General features: G+C 46.5%; 1 protein-coding gene across 6 annotated transcripts in view; it reads left to right on the top strand.

Annotated features, from left to right (window-relative positions):
* USP34 (ubiquitin specific peptidase 34) overlaps positions 1-16,705 on the top strand; it is a 310,790-nt gene that overhangs the window by 143,735 nt on the left and 150,350 nt on the right. For all 6 annotated transcript variants that reach the window (XM_039529334.1, XM_039529332.1, XM_039529335.1 and 3 more), the window contains 4 exons: positions 9,294-9,393; positions 9,586-9,745; positions 10,875-11,001; positions 11,099-11,246. In XM_039529334.1, coding sequence (XP_039385268.1) covers positions 9,294-9,393; positions 9,586-9,745; positions 10,875-11,001; positions 11,099-11,246 — 535 coding nt within the window. The remainder of the gene's footprint in view (positions 1-9,293; positions 9,394-9,585; positions 9,746-10,874; positions 11,002-11,098; positions 11,247-16,705) is intronic.

Here is a 16,705-nt window from a genome sequence, read left to right as displayed (position 1 = left end):
ACTGTGTGCAGATGTGGTCACCCCATCTCAAAAAAGATATATTGGAATTGGATAAGGTTCAGAAATGGGCAACAAAAATTATTAGGGGTATGGAATTGCTTCTGTATGAGGAGAGATTAATAAGACTGGGACTTTTCAGCTTGGAAAAGAGATGAGTAAGGGGGGAGTATAGAGTTCTATAAAATCATGACTAGTGTGAAGTAAATAAGGAAGTGTTATTTACTATTCCTCGTAACACAAGAACTAAGGGCCGCCAAATGAAATTAATAGGCAGCAGGTTTAAAACAAACAAAAGGAAGTATTTCTTCACACTACGCAGTCAACCTGTGGAACTCTCTGCCAGAGGATGTTATGAAGGCCAAGACTATAACAGGGTTCAAAAAAGAATTACATAAATTAATGGAGGATAGGTCCATCAAGGGCTATTAGCCAGGATGGACAGAGGTGGTGTCCCTAGCCTCTGTTTGCCAGAAGCTGGGAATGGGTGACAGGGAATGGATCACTTGATGATTACCTGTTCTGTTCATTCCCTCTGGGGCACCTGGCATTGGCCACTGTCAGGAGACAGGATACTGGGCTAGATGGACCTTCGGTCTGACCCAGTATGGCTGTTCTTATGTCAGTGAGAGCTTATTTTCTTGAGGACAGAATTCTGTCACTATTGTTGTTTAGTAAACTAAATAAAATCAGATTAATCATTTAGCTGGTATTTCATCGATGGGGATTCCCACAGTAGACCTGTTCACCACCAAGAAGAACATCAAGTTTCAGAACTTTTGCTGCAAACGGGGCATGAGCCAGTGTTCATTTCTGGGTGCCTTCCTTCTGCTGTGGAATTGAAGCCTCCTATATCCATTCCCCTGATTCCCAAGATGAAATCCAAAAATCAAGCAGGTCAAAGCCATGCTCATTCTTGCAGCTCCCTACTGGCTGGGACAGTTTTGCCGGTTCCCAGAATGTCTGCACCTGATATCACAGAACCACAGCACCGCAACCTGAAGACATTTCATCTGAGTTCATGGATGTTGGCTGGCTCTGTACCTTTGAAAGAGATCTTGATCCAGCGCAGAAAGACCTGTCTGAAAGAAGGATTTATTCCTCAAAATGGAAGGGGTTCTCTTTATGGGCAGCCCAACACAATCTGGACTTGATGCCGGCACTGATCCTGAAGATCCTTGATTTCTTTTTGTGTTTAAAGTGTTCCGGCTTTTTGTTCAGCTCCATTCAGGTCCTCATTGCAACTATTTCCTCTTGCTATCATCCTATACTGCTGCTCTTGGTCTTGTCTCTCCTGCAGGTATTGAAGTTTCTCAAAGGCCTGTTACGTACTTACCCACTGGTCATGTTAACCGGCTATTCAAGTTACTGTTACAACACAAATCCTCTAGCAGGTTGACCAGATCCGCGCCTCTCTTCCCGTATCTATCACTGCAGGTGATGATGACTCTCAAAGTACTAGAAGGCAAATGTAAAGGTGCAAACAGAGCAAGGTTTATTAAACAAAGGATTCCACAACCAATAACAGTGAACAAGCAATAAAGCATTTGGATGTTAACAAACAAATAGGCCTGAAGCCAAGGAACCCAAGCAATACAGATGATTGGTAGGTATACAACAAAGCAAGAAAACTATTACATCACCATGTCTCTGGCGAACATGGGACAGAACAGGATCATGCAAGGACTCAGGAACATGAGACAGGGACTTGGGAATACACAGGAACAGCTCAGGAAATCAGGAATGATTGAGAACAACAGGTAAATAGGTCTTCTGGTCTTCTTATATGATCTTTCAGTCTTGACTTGATGTCTCCACTTGGATCACACACACTAGGTACTTGGCTGCCACTGGGGCGGACAGCACGGAGTGCTGTGTGCTCAGTCCTTATATAACTTCCTGTCTCTAGGCAGATTACACTTGTTACATATGATCAGTTACCGCCTTAGTTTGAAAAGGGCACCAACTTAACAAGCAAGAAGGAGTACCAACATGGAGGCCAAACAACAACTCTGGTAAAATAAAATGGCGATTTAGGAATTGGCCTTACAGTCAGAGAACCTACATTTGCATGAATTGCAAGGGGACTGGGGGAGACTCATGACCACTCCATCCTTTGTGCCCTCACACAGTAGTGTGAGGAAGCACAAAGCACATGCCCAACCCCCATGGCAATTGGTATTCAAAAGACACTGAGCTTGTGGACATCAGGCGCATGCACATGTACCATGGGATCCAACATGATGATAACATGTCAAAGAACCACAGTTACTGTATGGCAGAGGTAGTCAATAGGTGGACCGAGGGTCAAGTCTGGACTGTCAGACACTTTTTCAGTGGACCGTACAGGCTGAAGCTGAGTCAGGGCTGGAGCCATGCCTGCTCCCCAGCCCCAGCAGGGGGCTAACAGCTGGGCTGGGCTTCAAGGTACAGTGTGTCCTTGGGCGGCTGCTTGTGCAGCCGCAGCCACACTGGCGGTAGTGCAGGAATGTGAGGGGGAAGTGGTGACGTTTTGGGGGATATCTCCACTCCCCACACATACCCCCCGTGAGCAGCCTATTGTGTCTCCATTACGCCCTGTCCGCCCAATCAGGGAGTGATGGGGTGTCACGTGCTCACTCTGCAGCTCAATCAGAGGGCAGTGCTGTCCAGGCCCTAATTCAAATTCTTCTCTGCTTTCCCTGGAGACAGCGGGGCTAGCTGGGCTATGGAGCAGCAACTTGGTGGCCTTGGGCCCTACCTGGCAACCCGGCTGGTAAGTGCCTGACAGGGTCCTGCAGCATCCATTTGTGCTGGGGCACTGAGCGCAGCACAGGACCCCCCTGGAGTCCTCCCACCTAGCCTTGTGCCACCCATCCCTGAGCGGTCCCCGGTGTCCCCACCCTGGCCTTGTGTCCTTCCCACCCCCATCCTTCGGGGCTAGTCCACGGAGCCTCCTCCTGCCCCAACTGGCCTTTTTCCCTCCCCAGGCTGCCTCTAGTCATCCGCTTCTGCCACTTCCTGGCCTCCCCACATCTCCCGACGGCTACTGTCTGGAGTCTCCTTGTTTCCTCCAACTACCAGAGTCTCTTTCCTGCTCCTCTGCTATCCCAATCCCCAAAGGGGCATCGCCCTGCTAGCTGGATCATAGTCCAACAGCTTCTCCGCCTGGCTCTGAGCTCAGAAGTACTCACACACGTTCACACCCTGCTTTGCTGCACATATCCCAGCCCGTATCAATTCCTTTCCCCCCTGCCCACATCTCTGCTACTTGGCTCAACTGGGGGCACAGAGCAAGGGCAAATCTGGGGGGAGAGGGGGCATGGCAACGCCAGGTGGCTCAATCAGCCGTGTGCATCCCATTTTCAGTTTAGGGAAATAAGGTCACCCTACTGTCAGGTCAGATGGGGGAGCTGGCAGGCAATTGGGTGTGCAATCAGGAGGTACAGTGAGGGGAGTTGGGTAGGTGTCTGGATCTTGAGTATACCTTGACCAAGAAATTTGAACCTTGACAAAAAATAATGTATTACCCCAGCTGTGGGGTAAATAAGTGTTCTGTATATCTATTGCACCACCGTTAAACCTGAGTAAAGATGTTCTAATAATTAGTGGATATAATTGTATATTAAGTAGTAATATTTATTGTATCACACAGTTTTTATTATGATTTAAGTAAATGATTTTTATTTTTCATATATTGTAGCTAAGATTCATCATATACATTTTTAGCAAACTAACTTTAAGTGACTGTTTGAAACACTGGTACATATATTTCTTTCATTTATATGTAAGTGTATATCTAAAACAATTTATTTCTAACATACGTTTCAGGCCTATCCCTCCACCCTTTAAGTAGAATACTTAGTAAGTCATTACATTCATTTAATTGAGAGGAGACTATATTATCAACTGTTTTGAAAAATAGCCTTTAATTATTTGCTATACAATTAAGTCTTTGTTTAAAATACTGTGTAAATTTGTCAGCAGTACGTTAAATTGAAAAATCTTGACTCTTCTTGAAGAATTTGTTGATGGTTATCTGGGTGTGCCTTAAACTTTTTTATACATTCTAATACTGCAGACTTCAGTGGTCTTTATTTCCCTGACATATTGGTTAGATTGAAAAGACACTTTCAGTTTGTATTTATTATCTTTATTCAGTATTTCATATCTCTACTTTTTATTCCATTTATTCACTGTTTACTTTCTTCCTGGTAAAAGCTCTTTGCACATCTGAAGCCTGTTCTATAGACACATTTATGGCACCGCAATATATAAATACAAATTAAGAATGACACATAAGCTTTGAGTTTACAAAGAAACTGGGGAGTGAAAAGTACTGTGTAGCATTGTCCCCTGAATCATTCAACCCATCAGCTTAGCTTTTTTGTTTTGACTTCCAGTTTCTTTTGAGGTTGCCAACCAAATCTAACATTGCAATGGGCCTCCTATGTTTGACAGGAATACTGGATATCAAAGTATTCATCTATAATTAAATTTTGCTAGTGTTTAAAGTTTAGCTTTAGCAGTAAGGCTTACCAGGACAGTGGTGTAGCCAGGTGGAGGGAACAGGGGGCAGCAAAAAAAAAAAGGTGCCACCTGCTGCGGCACTTTTACTCACCTTGCGGCGCTTTTACTGATGGGGTGGTGCGCCGGGTCTTCGTTGGCACCTCGGCGGCGGGACCTTCACTCTCTCCGCAAGTCTTCAGCGGCATTTTGGCGGCGGGTCCTTCAGTGCCGCCAAAGATACCTGGAGTTAGTGAAGGGCCCGCCGCCGAAGACCTGGAGCGCCGCCGGGTGAGTAAAAATTGAAAAGGCACCACTTGTGCTCAGTGGGGGAGTGGCTGCTGCCCTGCTCTCCTGCTAGCTGCGCTACTGTTACAGGAACATTACGTTTGTGGATCATGACCTTTCCCCCCAGTCTGAGAGATTTGGGCTGCATCTCCCTTTGAATCATACTGAAAGCAGTTCATACTTTTCCAGGGGGCTCTAAGGCTTTGTCACATCACTTTCAGCCTCATGCCAGATTATCTGCCTTAGGCCATGCATACAGAGTTGACCCATCATTCCTGCCTATTCCATTACCATGTTTACTTTTAAAGCTACATTTTGGGGCAGAAATGAGATGTATTCTCCCTCCCTCTATCCTTCACCTAGGTGATGAAATTATTTTGAGGATTATATCCTCTAAGGCCACGTGCTGACCTCATTTCTTCCATTTGTTCCTATCTCCTCAGTGTAGTAGGTCAAAAAGCCCAGATGAAAGGCCAAGAGGTACCCCATTTGAGAGGAGGCCCTCTCAGGAGCCACAAGAAGGAGCTTTGCCATAGTTGCTCCCAGCTTAAAGACTCTTGTTTTGTCAGCAGAAAGATCATAAAGGACAGCACATTGGGGCTTTTTGTCCTCCCACACCACTCAAGGCACGTCCAGATATACCTTTGCAATGGTGGGTCAGTCCTTCTTGGGATCCAGCAGCCAGGTCCTTCCTCAATGATCTGGGTTCCTTTAGGGGATGATCTGCTTTTCCTCTCCCGTTGTACATTGGAGAACGGGGGTAATACAGGGACTCAAAGCCATCCCTATGAGTTATCTCTGAAATGGGAGCATCAATTAGGACAGATCCTCAGATGCGAGGGAAAATCCTCTAAGAGGCAAAAGGAGCAAAAAGTCTCCAAAGACCAGAAAACACACAAAATGCCAAGAAGCCTTTCAGATACTCATCTTATTCCATTAGGTTCTATCTGATCCCCTGAAAAAGAGAATTGTCAGCTTCACACCATGGTAACACCATGCCAGAGATTAGAAGAAATTCTTTCCTCCATATGCATTTAAGACAATGGGGAGAAAGGTGGTGCCACCATCGAGATTTCATCAGGAAAAAAAAAGCAACCAAGTCCAAGGGTAAATAACGCTCATCCAAACCCAAGACGAAATTTTCTATCTACCTTCACTCCCCCTTCGAACAAGTCATTGTGAAGGAATAGGAGACTTACAAAAATGGGGAAAGGCTCAGTTAGCAAGTCATTAAATTCTGCTTACGCCCTCTTCATACTCCCTAATGTTGATTGAGAAGGAGTCATGGCATAAAACTCTGCAACTCCTCTGTGCCTTTTGGGTTTATAATACATGGAAAGAAGAGCTCCTTGTTCTCTTCTTAGAGGGCCGTCCACCTTGGCTTCGTAATAGACACAAGAAGAGTCAGTTTTTCTGATAGAGCAAAGTTTCAAGAAGAACCTGATCAGGTGTCCTGCATTAGAATATCATTCATTTGTTTTGCCTTTAACACCTAGATTTTCAGGCAGGGCCGCCCAGAGAATTCCGGGGGCCCGGGGTCTTTGGCGGCGGGGGCCCCCCGCTCAGGGGCGGCTCTAGACCCCAGCGTGCCAAGCAGGCGCGTGGGGCGGCCCTTTCCCTGGGGGGCGGCATTTGGCTCCGGTTGAGCTCCCGCAGGCATGCCTGCGGCAGGTCGACCGGAGCCCGGGACGAGTGGACCTGCCGCAGGCATGACTGCGGCGGGTGCCGTGGTCCCGCGGCTCCGCTTGACCTGCCGCAGTCATGCCTGCGGGAGGTCCAGCCGAGCCGCGGGACGAGCGCCCCCTCCGCAGTCATGCCTGCGGCAGGTCCACTCGTCCTGGGCTCCGGTCGACCTGCCGCAGGCATGCCTGCGGGAGCTCAACCGGAGCCGCGGGAAGACGGGAAACACTCCAGGGGCCCCGGAAAACACTCGTGGGGGCCCCTGCGGGACGCGGGGCCTGGGGCAAATTGCCCCTCTTGCCCCCCCCTCTGGGCGGCCCTGTTTTCAGGTAACTTGCATAAAGATTACTCCATGGGCAAGACAATTCATGAGAGAGTTTCAGGGATTTCCCTTAAAAGTCCTGGGACCATTCCCAAAGAGAGATGCAGAGCAAATTAAAGATGCCATCTAGAGTAATTATATCCCCCAGTTTGGGAAAACAGAAGAACCATGGGATGGTAGCATTCTCTATTCACAATGTGTACGCCAAAGTCCTGACCGCAGATGTGGCAACCTTGCAGGATGGTGAGCTTACTTGGGCTGCCATGATGTACAGGAAATGTTGTCAGAAATGCTCCCGAACATCAACTTCCCAGAGGTGAGAATTGGTCATGATAATTTTTCAGGGTTTCCAGGATCATTTGAGAAAGGAGAACATCTTGCCTCAAGCACACAGCAGAATGACTGTGGCATACATAAATCAGCAAGTGGGCACAAGATCACATAGCCTCTATCTGTCTGATCAACATAAGATACAATGGACAAAAATGCAGACTAAAAAGCTGCTGGCAGATACATTACTGAAAGTGGTCCTTAAGCAAGAATTGTTGCAGCTGATATCTAGGGAGCCCTCCAGGTGGATCTGTTCACATCCAGTGAAAACACGAGGGCCTGGTAGTTCTTTATCAGCTAAGAAGACGAAAGGTCAGTAGGAACAGTTCTTATTTGAGTGCTTGCTCATATCCATTTGACTTAAGTGTGTGTGCTCGCCACATGCACCGGTGCCGGAAGTTTTTTCCCTCAGCAGTATCTGTAGGAGACCAGTTCTGGCGCCCCCTGGAGTGGCGCGCATATACCGCTGTACATTGGGCGCTGCCAGCTCCCACCACACTCAGTTCCTTCTTGCCGCTAGTGACGGTGCTGGAACTGTTGCTGCTTCAGCTAGCACAGCTGCTCTCTTGTTTGTACGATGTCATTAATTCTTGTATTATAGTGTATATAGTTTTCTGTTCATGGTCCACTATGCCATCACTCAGCAGGCCAGAGATGACGCTGGATTCGGCAGAGCTGTATTGCAGTCTACTCATCCGTGAACTCCTATCCACCTCCGAGGGGGTACTGCTTGGGTGACATCTAAATCAGTGGTTCTCAAAGTCGGTCCACCGCTTGTTCAGGGAAAGCCCCTAGTGAGCCAGGCCAGTTTGTTTACCTGCTGCGTCCGCAGGTTCGGCTGATTGCAGCTCCCACTGGCCGTGGTTTGCCACTCCAGGCCAATGGGGGCTGCGTAAAGGGCGGCCAGCACATCCCTCGGCCCGCACTGCTTCCCACAGCCCCCATTGGCCTGGAACAGCGAACCACAGCCAGTGGGAGCCGCAATCAGCCGAACCTGCGGACGCAGCAGGTAAACAAACCAGCCCGGCCTGCCAGGGGCTTTCCCTGAACAAGTGGCGGACCGACTTTGAGAACCACTGATCTAAATTGAATGGACCTGAGCAAGCACTCAAAGAAGAAAAGACAGTTATCTTTTTCCATAACTGGTGTTCTTTGAGATGTGTTGCTCACGTCCATTCCACAAGCCGACAAGAAGGAACTGAGGATCGGGGGAGCTGGCGGCACCCTATATGCCACGGCATATGCATGCCACTCCAGGGGGCACTTGAGCTGGTCCCCTACAGCTACTGCTGAGGGAAAAAACTTATGGCACCGGTGCATGTGGCGTGCACACACACCTAAGTTGAATGGACATGAGCAACACATCTTGAAGAACACCAGTTAGGAAAAAGTTAAGTGTCTTATAATGGCTCACAAATAGATTAATTGTCTTCTGTGTCCGTCGCCGGGCCCCCGACCCTCCCGCTTTCTGCTAGTAGAAAAAGGGATCCAGAAGATTCAAAAGGGGATCAGGTGAAAGTGGCCAAGTATGCTGTGATACTCAAACCTAGTGTAGCTTTCATAGAGATCTTTACTCCATCTGTCCAGCAAGCCAGGATCTCCCATTCCAGGGTTTGCTTCTTCATCCCACTTCAGAGTAACTGGACCTAACAGTTTGACTATTGAGCAGCAAGTCCTATAAACAACATGGGATATTCTTCTCTGAGCTTTTTGTAGGCCTTGCATTGTTTTTGCTTACTCAGGAGTTTACACAAAGTTCTCTGATGGGTGCCAGGATACAGAGATTAACTCCAAGGAATCAGGCATTCCAGCTTCCATGGATTTCTTTCAGGATGACTTAGGCTTCGCTTTAAGATCTTCTACCATCATTTCTGATAGTCTGACTGCTGAATAGTACTATCACTTGAATGAGCTTAAGTTTTTGGGTAGATAGCATAATGTTGTCGAGGTTCCTTAGGGCAGCATTTCTTTCCAAACCAATAGTCAGACCTGTCTTTCCTATCTAGAGTGTGCCTATAGTGCTTCAGATGCTCATGTCCCACACATTCAGGGCTTGGCCAAGTCCCAGCATTCTGTGGGAGTATCTCCAGTACTAACAGGAAAAGACACAGTGTAAATGTGTCAGACTGGGGGAGAGATGGTTCCCAATAGGAAAATAATCACATGACAAATTTTTCATTTGTCTTAACAGTTGTGTGGTATGGACCAATTCTGGGGTATTGCCTTAAGAGCACAGTCTGGTGATGTCAGTCGAGCAGCTATCCAGTATATCAATTCTTATTATATTAATGGTAAGAGTCCTCAGTTTTATTTACACTGGTGTACTAAAATCCAAGGATATTTTACAAAATAATCTTTTAGTCATTTTTTGTTAAACTAATATTCTTTAAAAGATTTTATTTTTATCTTGTTTTAATCTTGAGTACTAAAACTTGCAGTTTTCAGTACATTCGTCACATATTTATTTAAATATCTGTCTGCAGGTAAAACAGGTCTGGAAAAAGAACAAGAATTTATTAGCAAGTGTATGGAGAGCCTTATGATCGCTTCCAGTAATCTTGAGCAAGACTCCCACTCAAGTCTCACCATAATTGAAAGAGGACTTCTAATGCTAAAGACACACCTTGAAGCTTTTAGGAGGAGGTAAACAATTTCTTAAATATATTTTGAGTTGGGATTATTGTAATTTATTTTCCTATCATTTATACCAAATAGAAATTTGAGTTGAGTGATATAATGAAAAACAGAGTTGTAAATTATTCATTTGGTTTCCTCTGTGTAAAATGGGGATAATAATACATACTTTGCAAATATTTTGTGTGAGGCTTAGTCTGTTAAAGGTTTTTGGCAAGGAAAAAAAGGATGGTTGCCCTCTTTTGCTGTTTCATGATTAGGGCCCTATCAAATTCACCGTTCATTTTGGTCAATTTCATATCATAGGGTTGCAGTATTGCCAGCCTTACTTCTGCGCTGCTGCTGATGGCAGCCCTGCCTTCAGCTGGGTTGCTGGGGAGTGGTGGCTGCTGGCTGAGAGCCCTGCTCTGAAGGCAGCGCCACCACCACCAGCAGCACAGAAGTAAGGATGACATGGTATGGTATTGCCACCCTTACTTCTGTGCTGCTGCCTTCAGATCTGGGCGGCTGAAGAGTGGAAGTTGCTGTGCCAAGGGCCCAGCTCTGAAGGCAGCAGCGCAAAAGGGTGGCAATAGCATACCATGCCATGGTGCTGCTGGCGGCGGCGGTGCCCTCAGAGCTGGGTGCCTGGCTAGCAACTGCCGCTGTCTGGCCACCCAGCTCTTGAAGGCAGCGCAGAAGTAAGGGTGGCAATACTGTAACCTCCCCCGCAAGAAGCTTGCGACTCCCCCGCTTCCCCTTTTTGGATCAGGACCCTCAGTTTTGGAAATGCCAATCTCCCCCATGAAATCTGTATAGTATAAGGTAAAAAAGTACACAAAAGACCAAATTTCATGGGGAGAGACCAGATTTCATGGTCCATGACAGTTTTCACAGCTGTGAATTTGGTAAGACCCAATTCATGATGTATAAAAAAGGTGGAAAGTGTTGTTGTTTTTTTTTTTTAAACTTAAGCAATATCAGGAATACAAAGTCTTGTCTTTTCTTTTTGTGTTGGAATCTCTGCAAGACCAGAGAAGTGGAGTTGGGACCTTTCTTAGCCTTCTTGTCTTCCTACTGTTTGTCAGGCTTTTGAGTTAAACAGATGTTAACAAAAACATTTAGTGTTTTTATGCGTGATTTTTATATGCTTCTTAAGGTTTGCGTATCATCTGAGACAGTGGCAGATTGAAGGCACTGGTATCAGCAGTCACTTAAAGGCACTTAGTGATAAACAGTCATTACCACTAAGAATTGTATGTCAGCCAGCTGGACTTCCTGACAAGGTAGAACTTTGGTTTTCCAACTGGATTTTATTCCTAGATCATTATGTTTCATAATGTTCATTGTTCATTCTGAAAAAATGTGTACATTATGTTTCAGATGACTATAGAAATGTATCCTAGTGATCAAGTGGCAGATCTAAGGGCTGAGGTTACCCATTGGTATGAAAATTTGCAGAAAGAACAGATAAACCAGCAAGCTCAGCTTCAAGAGTTTGGCCAAAGCAGCCGGAAAGGAGATTTCCCTGGTAAGTTATACAATATTCTTAACTTTAGTTTGTGCTTGGCTCATTGATCATGCATAAAGGTTGAAAGATGATGTTTATTTGACAGTAGATTAGGGTACCTGGGGAAAAATAGCACTGTTGATTTTATTCCATTTGCTCCATTTATTTAATAATTGGCATCAGCCTGTCACACTTAATTATTAAACAGTGCTTTGCAAGTGTTACCGTTTCTTATAAAGTAGAGAGAGAAAATTCAGAAGTAACAGGGGATATGCACTACTTACACATGGTTTTACAAATCACATGATTTTTATTACTTGTAACTTTTCATTCTTTCCTTCCTTCCACCATTATCTTCTCCTTTCCCCTTGCCATTATTGTTTTTATTCATTTTATTCTGTCTTATTTAGTTAGTAAACTCCTCTGGGTGGAGTCCCATCTTATATTTTGTGAAGTGCCATGTATCTTTATGGCTCTGTATAGGTAAATAATTAGGACTCAGAATGTATTTTGGGCTCACAAATATGTATTTAGCTGCCATTCAAATATGAGTTCCTTTACTGCATCTTCAGTCTTTTTACAACTATGTTAAAATAGTTAATTTATTACTGAACATCCTGTTGCCAAATTGATTGTTTGTTTATTCTGATCTTCCTTGTTATCCTCTTTCAAAGCTCTCCGTAAAGCTCTCCTTTTCCAGGATGCCTTAAATAGTTTTTTTTGACTCAGTACTTTCACTGCGGAGTTTGCTTGGTTTTAGCGATTGAGTAAAAACTGAGCAAGTATTTCAGGAGTTGACCCTAGTACTTTAACTTTCAGATGTGTGCGCATATCTTCTATTCTTTGAATGATGGGCCCTATTCTATTCCACTGACGGTAATGCGCAAGCGCCATGCCCATGGAGCTGGAGCTTTTCAAAGTAGTAGTGTCTGTCGGTCTGTGCATGCGCCCTTGTATCACCTCATGGTTTCACCCAAGGCGATAAAGGGAAGGGCAGACTAACTTCGCTTTCAGTTCCTGTTCAGCGCTACATGTTCAGAGTTGGAGCTTCTGCTGTTCACATACACCCAACACCTATGTCTATGTACTGGATTATGCTGCACTTCCTGCCCTCGCTCGTTTTCCATCAGCGATGAGCACCAATGCTGTCTGTACTGCTTCGGGGAAGCCCACGTTGCATCTAGGTGCAGGATTTGCCTCTTCTTCCCTCCACCTTAAGAAGCACCTCATGGAGGCAGCCATGGGGCTGCAGTTGGATCCTGGCCGGGGAACCCTCCCTGTACACCATCCTCCATGCCATTCTCCGCCATCTTCTCATAAGCAATATTTCTGAGTGCATCTAGGACACTGTCAGTCACTTTGCACTCCAACACTCTTGCCAGCCTCCCTTTTCAGAGGTCATCTCAAATTTTCTGCCAGCATGGAGCATGATAACAATGGACAAGTGAGTCTTATAGGTAATAATTGGAGATATACCAATCTCCTAGAACTGGAAGGGACCTTGAAAGGTCATCAAGTCCAGCCCCCTGCCTTCACTAGCAGGACCAATTTTTGCCCCAGATCCCTAAGTGGCCTCCTCAAGAATTGAACTCACAACCCTGGGTTTAGCAGGCCAATGCTCAAACCACTGAGCTATCCCTCCCCCCGAAGGATGTGGCTATAATGATTGAGTTTATGATGCTACCTCCTCCACCTCCCCCACAATGGTCCCATCTCAGGGACTGCTCTCATGACAGTATCCTTGCCATGGAGGTGGACTCCCTACTGCAGAGAGGAAGAGTAGAGCCAGTTTCCGCAAACTTTCAGGGCGCAAGTTTCTATTCCAATTATATCCTGGTACCCAAGAAGAAGGGAGGATGGAGACCAATAGTGGATCTCCGATGCCTCAACTGTTCCATTTGCAAGCCAAAGTTCTGCATGGACATGCTTGCGGCCATCATTCCCTTGCTAGAAAAAGGCATGCGGCTTGCGGCTCTTGATATGCAAGCCTCCTGCTTCCACATCGACATCCACATAACCCACAGATAGTTCCTGAGGTTCACGGTGGGTCCTCGGCACTTCCCATACAGGGTTCTCCCATTCTTACCACTTCTCCAACAATCTTTACGTAGGTTTCCGTGATAGTAGCTCACCTTCGACAGCAGGGAATACTCCCCTACTTGGACGCCTGGCTGCTGGCAGCATGGTCCAAAACAGTAGCTCTAGAATCGATTTCCCAGCTCCTTCTACTTCTCTACTCTCTAGGGGTGAGTGTGAAAGTTGAAAAATGTACTTTGCACCCTACGCAGTCCCTGGAGTTCATTGGCGTACCCATCGACCTCCACATGTGCTAATCTGCTGAAGGACAGGTTCCAGATACTACTGGACCTGATCACTTCAGTGACATCCAACCCCTTGGTCTCAGCCAGAGCTTATGTCCCCCTCCTAGGTCACATGGCAGTGTGCACCTATGTCAAGGCCTTCACTCGATTCATGGCTTCTCTGTCTACAACTATGGCTGCTCCCCTATGCACCAGTCCGTGGACACCGTTCTTATCATTCCACAAGAAGTCATCTTCTCCCTTCGATGGTGGACCGATCCACTCCACGTTTGCTCCAGAATGCCCTTCCTTCCGTCCTCTCCAAGCGTGATGAATATAAAGGATATGTGTCACTTGACAGCTGAGGCGCTCACATGGTAGATCACATGGCACAAGGAACTTGGAACACTTGGGAACCCCGGATGCACATCAACACTCTGGAACTTAGGGTGGTATACAGGGTGTGCCATGCATTTTTACTGTTCATCCACTCTTGTCATGTTCTTTTGTCAGACATCACCACTGTGGTTTATTACATAAACAAGCAAGGAGGGACAAGGTCCCCAGCACTGTGTGTGGAAGTGGTGCGATGCACACCATATCTTATTGTCAGTGACCTATCTCCCAGGGAGTCAGAATGTGATTGCCAATGCACTCAGCAGGAATTTCATGACCGACTACGAATGGGAGTTGGGTGACATGGTAATCGCAGACATTTCTGGTTGTTGGGAACCCTAGTCAGGGATCTCTTTTCCTCTCATGGCAACAGCAAGTGCATCCAGTTACTCCTGGGGGCATTCCGTGCCAAAAAAATTAAAATTCTGCACACAACATTTTAAAATTCTGCAAAATTCTGCAAATTTTATTTGTCAAAATAACACTACATAATCATGCCAGTTTCGATTATTTTAGTAATTTAATTCAAAATACCTGTCAGCAAGTATGTCTGTAACAATACAGACACACACGAAAATTCCCCCAGGAGTGGAGTTAAAGAAACCCCTATGGCAACCCAGTTATTGTTTCTCTCTCCCTCCTCTCCACCCCAAGCCCAGGGATCCAGAGGAAGAAACAGCCTGGTGCTTGGTAACAGGCTTGTATGGAGTTTCCTGCACGCCACCCTCTCCTCCTGTTAGGGCATGCTGGGGACTACGGCTGCCAGGAACCCTGTAGCTCTCTCTCTGTCCCCCCAGCAATGTCTTCTATGTGCGAGTTGCGCTCTGCTGGGTCCAGTGGTCACTAGTGGCAGCTAGCAACAGTGCAGCATATTTCTGTGGGGGGAAGGAAATTCTTCATGCATGATAATTTTTGCAAAATTCTGCATTGCGCAATGGTGCAGAATTCCCCCAGGAGTATACATTTTGTTCTGCCTGAGTGGACAGAGCCTGCCCCATTCCTATCTCCTCAGAAACACCCCAAAGCCCTGCCCATCCACGCGGAGCGTGCCACAATAGTGAATAAGAGGGACGGAGTGTCACTCTCACACACACGACTGCACATCCCCTCTTCACCCCCGGCAGTGATTTACATTTCTGCCAGCTGCTCTGGATGTCCAAACCGACTTGCCTGTGCTGCCAGGGAGGGGCACTTGACTGCTCTTGCGGCTTCCCTTGCTTTCCCATCAGAAGCCATTTTTCTGTGGAGAAACAAAGAAAACTGTGGGGAACATGAATTCTGTGCACACACAGTGATGCAGAATTCCCCCAGGAATAATCCAGTACTGTCCCAGGGGAGGGCTCGGTGACAATTCACAGGGCAACGCCATGGTTGTTGACTGGTCAGATGGAATCATTTACACCTTCCCTCCCCTACTACTCCTGCCCTATGTCCCTCACAAACTCTGATGGGAGAGCGTGATGGCCATCCTGATCGCCCCATTCTGGCCTCGCCAGTTCTGGTTTTCAACTCTTTTCCGCATATCGAACCATTCTCCGCTTCCGACGTTCCCAGAATTGCTCACACAACACAACAGCAGGTTCAGGCACCCTGATCCACGGACACTTCATTTGGGATCTTGGTTTTTGGATGGACACCTCCACTGGCACAATAATGTTCATTGGCAGTGGGAAACGTCCTCTCGAGTAGCAGGAAGGACTCCATGAAATAATTCTACCAAGCCAAATGGATATGTTTCACTTCCTGGGCCCAGCAGAAAGGTCTTGCTCCTGAGGCTGTGGGCATCCTGATGGTCTTAGACTATTTACCATCTCTGATGGCCTCAGGGCTCACTCTCAGCTCCATCAAAGTGCACGAAGTGGCTATCAGTGCTTTCCATCCTCCTGTGGAGGGGCATTCGGTTTTCACTCACCCTTTGACTGCCTGATTCTAGAAGGGGCTTGTATGCAAATACCCTCCTGTTCAGTCTATTGTTCTTCAGTGGGACCTCAGGCTAGTCCTTATGGCATTGATGAACTTGCCCTTTGAAACTCTGGCCTCTTGCTCCCTTTCTCTTCTTTCCATGAAGGTTGCTATTACTTCTGCAGGAAGCATTGGTGAACTGGAACCATGATGGCAAATCCTCCTTTTACTATGTTCCATAAGGACAAAGTCTCACTGCACTTACATCCCATATTTCTATTGAAAGTGGTTTCCTGCTTCCACCTCGACCAACCCATACATTTGCCCACCTTCCTTCCCAAACGGCACACCTCAAAGGAGGAACAGCAGCTTCACTCCCTCGATATACATAGGGCCCTGTCCCTTTACCTAGAAAGGACAAGACCATTCTGGAAGTCTCCTAAACTATTTGTTTCCATAGCAGAGAGAATTCAGGGGCAGGCCTTCTTCACCCAGAGAATCTCGGAGTGGATTGCACAGTGCATTATGCTCACTTGTCATGGCAGTCCCTATCAGGTGGGATATGGGCCCATTCCATGAGAGCACAAGCATCAACTATGGCCCTTGTCCATGATGTGCCCCTTATGGACATATATAAGCCAGCCACATGCAGTTCAGTACATGCCATTTTTTCTCACTATGCCCTGGTGCAAGACTCTGCGATGGTTGCCTTGTTTGGTACATTGGTCCTCTGTTCTACGGTTCTGTCATCTTCCTCGCACCCTCCTCCTATCTAGATACTGTTTGTTATCCTCCGTGGAATATAATTGGGACCATCACTCGAAGAGGAGGTGGTTATTTACCTGTATTCCAATCCCATCTTCCTTCACCCTTGCTGTGGAT

Source organism: Mauremys reevesii, linkage group 3 (genome assembly GCF_016161935.1).
Source record: "Mauremys reevesii isolate NIE-2019 linkage group 3, ASM1616193v1, whole genome shotgun sequence".
Lineage (NCBI taxonomy): Eukaryota > Metazoa > Chordata > Testudines > Geoemydidae > Mauremys > Mauremys reevesii.
This window is presented reverse-complemented; position numbering and strand designations above follow the sequence as displayed.